Genomic DNA, 10,607 nt, shown 5'->3' with positions numbered 1-10,607 from the left:
ACGGGAAAAACATCTTTCTAGTCTAAAGGCGCTCTGGAACCATGATAAATTATCAAATCATGTCAGACCCATAAAGATTGTTTCACTTTGCTTATTTTCATTGAAGCAAAAGTGTGCAGTGTGTTTTAGGGAAAGATCCATCTATAATGCTGCTCACTGTATTTCTCCGTTACGGTCTACTGTTGTTCAAATAACCGTATCTTCAGGTTAGACGACCAGCTTCAAGCATCTTTAAGTGGTTCGGAAACATTAGTTCCAACAGAAACATAATGAGTAATCTTAATGTGTTTACACTGGTTTTCATAATTTCATGAATCGAACATTTCTCGGTGGATTTTGTGCTTTCTGTTCAGTTTGAAGTTTTGAATGGGTTCCTGATGGGTTGCCAACATAAGTACACAGTACTGAATATGAATACTTCTCTGAAGTTGTTTGTAAAAATCTGCTGATTTGGATTCATAGCACAGTATTTTACAAATATATTTATTTGTATACTGTGTTTATACTGTGCCAATGAAACTACATTTTTAGAAAGATGAAGAAAACTGTGTATTATTGTAATTGTTGCTACTTTTTTTAATTACTGCATACAGTTTTAGTTTCTAATAAAATGTGTTTCATCCCCATCATCATTGAATCCTGTTTTATTTTATTTTTATTTTATTTTTGTTTTTTTATGAGTAATCAATGCAGAATTCGAGATGATTCCAAAGGGTTCACAAACTTTCTTGCAACTGTTTATGTGGTATATAAATAAATGTTTCATTCAAGTACTGTGGTAGTTTCATGGTTCAGTGATGGTATCAGATGTTCATACCTTAGTACTGTTTGATTGCCATGTTCATATTTTCTGGTGTTTAAATGGCATTTCAAGAAACTTTATCATAGTATTACCATCATGTCCAAATCCCATTGTCTCACCTTGTTTTTCCATTGGAATATTTTTATGGTAATTCATTTTAATTGGATGCTCAGTGTTATATTTGTTGCTCGTCCCTCAGCCTCCATTTGATGGTGAAGATGAAGATGAACTTTTCCAGTCCATTATGGAGCACAATGTGTCCTATCCTAAAGCCATGTCCAAAGAGGCGGTCTCCATCTGTAAAGGGGTGAGTGCTTTCACACACACAGACAGAATGTTCCAGGACGTGAAGCCCAACTGAACCAGTACATACATGATCTAGTCGTCTCTTCCTCTTCCATATGTTCACGCTCTAACAAAGTTTGAATCTGAATATGTCAAAATGTAAAGGAATTCAAGATCAAAACGATGGAACTAATCAAAGAGCCAAAATGAACTAAAACCTCATTCTTTCAAACAGACTTTTCTAGACTTTCAAACAAAAACAAAAAACGGCTCCTCGCTCCAGGCAAAATCATGCCACTCTGCTTCCACTCACATGCACTTATCGAAAATCACTTTTTGAGTCGTACTGTTACTCTACAGACATTGTTTAGGGGTTTTCTAAAATCTATAAACCAAGACCAAAATGATCAATTGAAACTCCTCCTAGAGCTCTCAAGCCACTAAACACGGGACAGACTTTCAGACTGTTCTGGAATAGTGTGCAATGACTTTTCAAACTTTTAGGACTTACAGTTTTTGCTCAGAGAATGATTAAAAATCAGATGCATTGAAGGAATATTCAGACTGCCAAGACTATTCAAACTCTGACATGACATTTGTTCTTTCTTTCTTTCTTTCTCTATCTATGTATCTATTTATTTCTCTGTTCTGTCTGTTTGTCTTACTGTCACAATGTATCCACAGTTTTTCTGAGCAGCCACTGGGGCAGCACCATGATAATTCTGATTGCCTGTTTTCTGTTTATGATCTCAAAAAGCACTGTAAAAATTTCCAAAAGTACAGATATAGACAGAGAACAACAACTATTTAAGTGTTAAAGTAAAAATGTATTTGATGCTCAACTTATGTAGTCGTTGGGTGTCATAACAACTTTAAGTAGTTAATGATATCAACATAACCACTTAACAACACCCTAGCAACCACCCAGAACACCCAAGTAACTGCCTAGCAACCACCTTTCAATGTCCTAGCAATCTCCCAGAACACCCTTGCAACTTCTTGGCAACCATCTAGCAATGCCCTAGCAACCACCCAGAACAGCCTAGCAACTGCCTAGAAACCATCAAGCAATGCCCTATTGACCACTCACAACAGCTAGCATCCCTAGACTCGAGCCCGCAGTCAGCCATTCCGTAACACCCAAGAAACCGCCTAGCCACGCCCTAGCAACCAGATTGAAAACCCTAGCAACTGTATGACAACACTCATATCTTTGCACCAGAATATCATAGATACATGTGGGTTTGCTCTTTTGAGTTCGGCTGCATACTGAGTCCCATTGTAGGTATCATGGGGTCATGGGCATATCATGGCACACGAATGTTGTAGAGACATTGGGGCAGGGGCACATTAAGATACGTATGGGCCTCCCTGACAGTCGTTGAGGGGGTGGGGGGGCTGTTCTATGAACGTGCATCTATCTATCGATCGACCCACCCACCCACCTACAAGTGTACGGCAAGTTTTTCAAATTTTGTCAAACTTTACCTGTTTAGTTTTTATGATTTTGTCATTCAACTTTTCCCTGATGAGTCAACAATGACTATTTTGTCTTTTGTCTCAGATGATGACAAAACACCCTTCAAAGCGTCTGGGGTGTGGCCAAGAAGGGGAGAGGGATATTCGAGAACACGCTTTCTTCCGTCGCATTGACTGGGAACGCCTGGAGAACAGAGAAATACAGCCTCCATTCAAACCTAAAGTGGTAAGACAATCACTGCAGATTCATTTACTTTCAATTTATTTTGATTTATGTATTTACATATTGAACGGGGCTTAAAGACATTATAAGGCTCTTCTGTGGGGACATTAAGGCAGAACCTTCTGTAAAGCTGCTTTGAAATTATACTGTGAAAAGCACTATACAAATTAAAATGACTTCATGAGAAATGAGAGGAATACCCCCTCCGTGTTTTGAAACTTTCAACTTTCACATTTAATAAAATAATTACAGTGATTATTTTAATAATAAAGATTAAAATAGAGCAGGGTGTTCATGAGATCATTGATTGATGCACGGCTGACAGGAATTATCAGGTTTTATTAAAGGTGAATATATTGAAAAACAGTTTGGAGAGTCCTACATCATTGATCACATGGGTGCCAGAATGTGTCTCTGGTGATCATGCAGTAGATTGGGTCCAGAACAGTCACTGGCATACAGGGGCTTGTCAAGGCCATAGTCTGGTAACAAATATAGAAGAAATAAGAGTGAATTTCCCATTAATTTGTCACATCTGAGCTATATGTCTTTGCTGGAGATGTTGATGCGAGAGGAAGAATCTCTGCCTGTACATCATCACAGAAGGTGAAGCGTGTCATTTCTGCACTACTAGCGGCACCGAAGGGAACTGCACAAATAATGACAATCTCACTGTTTTCAGACAGGTTTACCAAACACATAGATGGATTATGAATGTATAATTAACATTTTATAATAAGGTTGTGTATACGTTAACATGTGCAAATATTTAACATATATGAAATTCTTATGATGAATTAACAGTGATTTTATTTTTATTTTTTTCGAGCATTTGTTCATCTTGGTTAATGTTAATTTAGACATACTATTGTTCATTGTTAGTTCATAATGATGTTACATCACTAATGTTAACCTTTAATTTTAAAAAGACATTGATGGCACAAAATGTAATATTAAAAATGCATAGCACAAAATGTAAAATTCTAAAAAGGGGCCATCTTACCCCAGTGGTGTACTGGGGTAAGAGAACCCTCGACCTGGGACAAGAAGCCCCCCCAGGGTAATCTTGTCCCAGACAGGGGCGGTTCTTGGGTCAGTGAAGATTTGGAGCTTAGCCCAGACTTCTGTGGATATACATCCTTTCATGAATTGGAATACAATACACTTTATAATAAAATGTTCAATGTTACATCCATGAGGTGCCATTTAAATGGAGTTTTACAAGCAAAGTTCGGCAAGAGTGTGTTCATTTAATCCGACCAATCACAACGGCAGAGTAAGCATATATAAACTGCTGCTTACCTCACTGCTGCGGCAATTCTTCCGGCATTAGTTTCCGCCCACTTACTGCGATAGACCTGGATGACTCACAATCACTGCTCACTACTCTGCGTGAAGCATTTGCCCTCATCAGACAGGTTATTATAGATGTTCTTCCAGTACTTTTTCATGCATATCATGGAGGTTAAAGAAGGGAGCTAAATGCTGGAGAGTTTCAGATATTAATGTTCTTCTGCTAGTAATCGGAGTTCAGTAGATTTCTCAAGATGGTCTGAGGTACAAAAGTGTTCCTCTTTTCTGTCGTGGAAACTGAAACTGAACTTTTGATCAGATTTTAGGAGTGAATGCACTTAACTGCATAGAGAGCTATAGGATGCTCCCTTGCTCCCTATTTAGTGAATGACTTAACCTCCAGTGTGCTGTCTGTCTGCACTGGTCTCAGAACAGTTTGAAATGCACCTTATTTTCATCCTAACTCCATATAAAGCCTCTGAAAGCAACATTTTTCTGCTTTTGGATGAACTCATTGATTCTTAATATGAAAATGCACAGTAAATATAGGATTTCTAAAGAAACATAGTGCTAAAGTACACAACAATGTACATTCATGTGTTAAGCAGTGTGGCGTTTTGAACTGAGATCAGTCTGTTTAAATACATTTAAATTATGCGTTGCGTAAAGCGAAGCCAAAATACAACATCCACATATGTGTATGCGGGGTTGCATGAGGATAACGTATCAATAAATACAAATAAACACATGAACACATGAAGTTCTCCTACTTTCAGATCATATTTTACATTTTAAACTTGTTTTAACAAATTAAAGGACAGTGCTGATGTAAGAAGCTGTAAGGTATCATTGTATTTACAGCTGATTCTCTGTTCTCCAAATCAGAGTCAATTGAATCATCATCCAGATGAAGAAGAACTTCTTAGTGTTAATCAATGCACTGGACATGAGGGAATTTGAAACAGAAGTATAAAGATGCATAACATTGCACATTTACAAAGAATGTCAAACCATACTCAAAATCCTCTTAATTTAGAGTTGTTTTTTTTACCAAAGATGTAAGTTTGTCCAACTTTTACAGCCTTCAGTGAGAATCAGAGGAAACGGTGACACCTGTGTCTAGCTATCTACATTCCTCTAGTGAAACGGTGACTGAAACGCAGTGATAGTGTGGCTAACACTGCACTCTCTCTGCATCACAAATAATGATGTCTTTTCTATAATGTTATCTCTCACTCTCTTGTTTGGTCTCTGCAGTGTGGAAAGGGGGCAGAGAACTTTGATAAGTTCTTCACACGCACACAGCCACAGCTGACCCCTCCAGACGAACTGGTCATCGCCAACATCGACCAGGCCGAATTTGATGGCTTCTCCTTCGTTAACCCTCAATTCACCCATCCTGTCATCATCAACAGTGAATAAAGAAGGGAAAATAGGGCACAAATGTGAATGTTCTTCCAGAACCCCAAACCTCTATTCTTACCTTAACTCTTTTTCTAACAAACTTTAAACCAAAACCACTGTTATTTGAAATGATGTCCTGTCATTTTATTTCACAATCTTGCAATTCTTCTTCCATTTGTTTCAATGCAGGCCAGTCAAAAGAGTTTACCTTAATTAGGGATGTTCGATACCGCGCTCATGTACTCATACGCGTACTCGTAAAAATGCTCCGATACCAAAAACCGATACCATCTGATGTACGAGTATCATTAAATAAACATTCAGTCCACAGATTAAAATCCCGTCATGTCCTAGTGAGATTATTTAACAGCAAAAGCTGTGATTTAATGAGAAATATATAGTTTACATGTAATTCAGATGTGAGTGTTGTGAATGTGTGGAGCCGGTGTTGTGCAGACGCCGGCTGTTAAAGCTCCTCCAAGACTCATAAACGGAAAACACCGTCATGAACATCACGTGTTCTGTTTGTAGCAGATCACAGCGAGCAGAGAGCTAATTCACTCTTTAGTGTGAGGCACATACAGACTACATATTTAATTAAACAGCAGACTTTTGCGGTTTAATAATCACTCCGAGTCATGTAGCGACCGACTTTTCCAGAGTGGGAATCTGCCGTCATAACGTCAGAGCTCGTTGGTCATAACACAGAAACACTTCAAAATAAAATCACTACTCTATAGTTATGTAATATTCACTGTATCACTACAAATAATAATAATAATAATAATAATAATAATAATAATACAGTTGTAATTATACTTAAGCAGTATATAACATCTGTGATGCTCTGTAATGCAGCACTTTATATCACAAAATATAACTCCAGTGTTGGATTCTGTATATAAGCACTTCATTTGATACAAAATAATACAATAGTATATTTAAAATTAGTTGTTATATTTTCATTTGACAAGTTTTAATGAATTCATTTATTTAAACACCATTTTGATGATAAAATTGAAATAAACTGTTGATATGGAATTCAGAAAAAAAACAAAAAACAAAAAAAAGGGTATCGGACTCGGTATCTGCGAGTACCAAAAATGAAGTATCGGTACTCGGTCTCAAAAAAAATGGTATCGGGACATCCCTAACCTTAATGATTGAAAATAGAGAGAAGTTTTTTAATCTGAGTAATACTCAAATTGTGTTTAGGAAAGGCTGTTTACATCACAAACTGGCGATTTAATGTGTTTATCCACTGACTCTGAATGGGAATGTTGACTGTATGAAGTCATCTGAACTTAAGCCACTAATTAACTGCAAATATATATTTCTTAATTCATATTTTGTCTTGTTTTGCAGTAAAAATGTAAGCAAAATGGCATAAGATATTAAGTCTTGTTTTCAGAGAAATTTGACAAAATTTAGTAAAGTTCATGCTCAAAAGAAAAAAGACTGCCAATGGGGTAAAAAAAAATAAACTTTTGAATTCAGATTATTTTTCTTACAGCATTGGCCTTTTTTTCTTCTTGTTTTAAGCATAAACTGCACTAAATTCAATTCAATTTCTTTGAAACAAGACAAAATAACTAATGCCATTTTGCTTGTCAAGTAAATGTATGTTGTTTTAAGAATGTTTTTTTTTTTTTTTACTGAAGAACAAGACAAAAACAGTAATTAAATGATTTTTTGCATTATTGCTGACAGCATGATCTCTCGACATCTGCCATAAAGTCTCACAACAGATGCAGAGTTGTGTGCTTCCAGTGAACTTTGTGTAATCAAAGGCATTCTTCCCATTTGGGATGTCTGAAGGTAATTGCCAAAGACAGTAGGGTGAAGTCCTTCCTAAGTCCTATACCAATTTATGTGTCAATGTTTTATAATGAAATACTCTTATGTAAAGGATGTTTATTTACAGAGGTTCTCCTGGTGTCAGTTTCAGTGCTCACTTGTTTGAGTCTCCAGTGTTAATATTTCCTTGGAAGTGTCTTTAAAATGTTTTAAATAAAATACTGTACATCTATTAGTCTAATGTTTGCACAGATTTCAGGTATGACATGACAACTTGGCACACCAGTTTTAACAACATGTTTGCAATTCCCATAGTTTGTGCTATGAAAAAAAGTGTGCCAAGAATTCCCACAATCCACAAATTACAGACAGATACAATTTAATATTTTAGACATGTTTCTTCTTTTTTAACAATGGTTCCATAAATAAATCGTTTGCCCTGAGTTAGATATGTTATTTATTAGTGCATATTAAATATTTCAAAGTAAAACCAGTATAAAATCAAACTAGTTTCTAAAGCTCTGAAGGATTGAAAAAGAGACCGTGTCAATGCACTGAGCAAATTTTACACACAAGAAATGACAAAGAAAGCTATTTCTCTTCTAATCTTTTAATGCACCATGTGTTTATGTTAAACCATAACCATCCTGACACATTGGAAAACTGCTTTTGTGTCTTTGTATTGTTTAAATAATGAAAGATATGAAATGAAGTGTTTAAACTTGTCAAGCTCTGATTATGTTGTTCTCGAACTCTCATCAGTGTATAAGAGTCATTTCTTTAATCATGTTATCTGATGTACCTACAGAATGAACTTCACATCATGTTTACTTTTAACATAACTGATCGTATAAAGTCATTATGCCATTTTTCTCCCATTGATTACTGTAATGGACTGCTTTAAAATCTTTGGTAACACTTAATATACAGGCTATAAAAAAAGACAGTATATAGAACATTGACATTTAAAGATGTGCATTTTATTACATTATAAACTTTATATGTACATGTTTGATTACTAAATTGGGGGAAAGTTCAGAAAGTGTTTGTGTCAGTCAATGTAAAACTTAAAGGTGCAGCCAGTAACTTTAAATTGTGTCATCGTGGACTTACACTGACAGCGGCTTGGATGCAGCATCATTCAAAATCCATCGTTTTCAGTCTCAGATGCCATTGTAGAAATTCACTATTCACAGTCAGCCATGATTACTTTAATCAATGAGTGAAAGTCTGCAATAACAGGACAATTACTGAGATTAAGCGAGTAGTATTCAGCTGGTCATGTGATTCTAACACGTGTGGACCCTCTCCGTGTAGAATAAGCTTTTATAAGGTTACTGATGTGACTGGAGTCTTCCTCTTAATGCGAGCGCTCATGAACTCCTACATATATTGCAAAATGACAATTCATGTCTTTAGGAGTTAAACTTTATTAATGAGGGAAAAATTACTGAGTGCACCTTTAAAACTTGAGTACAAATTTCTGCCAATACAGTACTTTTTTAAACCTTCATAGTCCATGTTAATGATTAATGTTCCTTTTAAATCTGTAATCATCGTTACACAGTCAGCTAGTATAATGCTATTGGTCAGGTTGACATTTGTGTAATTCTTATCAGTGCTGTAAACATTGTGACATGGACATTATCTAGTACTTCATAATTTACAAATGTTCTTTCATCATTAGATCGTCCAGCTTTACTTTCACAACACCTGTACTTCAGGCTGTTACGTGTGACCTGATTGGATGCCATGATTGTAAATTGTGAGCTGATTGGCCTCTGGAGCCCTACTGTGGTCTTATATCTGGATTTTGCTTGCATGTCTTGGTAGAAAAACGGTCCTCATGAAAAGAATTACGTAATGGATGCTTTGTTATTCATGGAACATAAGATTGAGATTGTTACTGCATGTAGGATGAACATGGCAAAAATATAAGATATTTTTCTCTCCTCACATATTTAGTAGTGTAACCCTGATTTAATTTTAATGTCTTTAAGTTGTAGCTTGTGATTGATGTTGAATGTCCTTTTTTTCTGACCTTTGAAATCCTTGTCTGAGTTCCAGGATTAGATGCTAATTAAAGTTCAAAAAGTGCATGCACAGATGGGAAAATCAGTTCATTTCTATTTTTTCTAGCACTAATACATTTGCCAGTTTAGTGTGAACATTATTTATCATTATTTTGCCTCATAACAGCAAATGAATGGAGATTTGGCACCATGCATGTACTTCATATCATCTCAAATCAATGTTCTATCTTCTCTTTATATCAATGTATTTAATAAGCTGTTGTCTCTTTATTGCTCTAGAAACCGTTCAATGCTAAACACAGCTTTGTCAAATACTTCTTATTTTCTCGTGTCTCTACAAAGACCTGGTGTGCATCAGTGCCATGCTGATCCCGACAATAGCAGTGTTGTACACACAATGATGACTGCCAGTATTCAGTTCTGTATGTGTGCACTGGTCTTATGAAGCTATACTACTGAACGCTGTTACTGCTCACCTCAGATAACAGAAGAGCATATTTTGTGTATCTGCCAATCAACCATGTACTGTTCTAAAAATAGAAAAAGTTGTGTAGCCATTTCTTTATCCATCTGCCTTACCCACTCAGGTCAGTGCATAGTGAATTTAAGAATAGATGGTAGTGCTCGTTTCTTTGCTTCAGGTTTGTGCTCTCCTTAAAATCTCTGTTTCTGTAGTAATCTATCGTTATCTATTACAGTTCATCTTCTCTTTCTTTCACATCCTGATATTTCTCAAAAACAGTTTGTCAAAAAGTATTTCTGAAAGTTTAACAAATATATTTACAAAAATCAATAATGTGCAATCACTTTTTACCACTATTCAACCATTGGAAAGATTCACCAATGAACAAAAGCAGCACAGGTTACTTTACATTATATGGTTCTCATTTGTGTTCCTGTACTTTAAGTCTGTGTTTGTGGAAGAGGACTGAAAAGTTCTCCAATTGAGCCATTTACACCTAATGTATGCTATTGCAAATAAAGAGAGAAAATGAAACAGTCTGTAGATGTCCTTCTTGAAGATGAAGCTGAATGTCATCTTCTGTGACCCTGTTTCAGGCACTAGAGGGTGAAGATAGAAATGTTGAGAGAGTCAAAAGAAACATGAAATGGTGATAATGAATATTTGATCCAGCTGCCCAAAACTCAGCATTGCGTCAGTCCCCTTACCAGAATATTTACCAAAGACCATCTGAATCTCTCTTCAGTACTGGGAAGAGAAGGTTTGAGGAAAACTAAAGATTTGGGAGTGAAAATGGATGAGACAGATGGGGTGGGATGAATTGAACTA

General features: G+C 36.1%; 1 protein-coding gene across 1 annotated transcript in view; it reads left to right on the top strand.

Moving 5' to 3' along the window:
- The window catches only part of prkcaa (protein kinase C, alpha, a), a 121,561-nt gene extending 112,179 nt beyond the window's left edge, over positions 1–9,382 (top strand). Inside the window, exons 15-17 of the mRNA XM_051712575.1 lie at positions 1,002–1,109; positions 2,652–2,792; positions 5,340–9,382. Coding sequence (XP_051568535.1) covers positions 1,002–1,109; positions 2,652–2,792; positions 5,340–5,504 — 414 coding nt within the window. The 3' untranslated portion in view covers positions 5,505–9,382. The remainder of the gene's footprint in view (positions 1–1,001; positions 1,110–2,651; positions 2,793–5,339) is intronic.
- The last annotated feature ends 1,225 nt before the right edge of the window (positions 9,383–10,607 follow it).

This window comes from Myxocyprinus asiaticus, chromosome 12 (genome assembly GCF_019703515.2).
Source record: "Myxocyprinus asiaticus isolate MX2 ecotype Aquarium Trade chromosome 12, UBuf_Myxa_2, whole genome shotgun sequence".
Classification (NCBI taxonomy): Eukaryota; Metazoa; Chordata; class Actinopteri; order Cypriniformes; family Catostomidae; genus Myxocyprinus; species Myxocyprinus asiaticus.
This window is presented reverse-complemented; position numbering and strand designations above follow the sequence as displayed.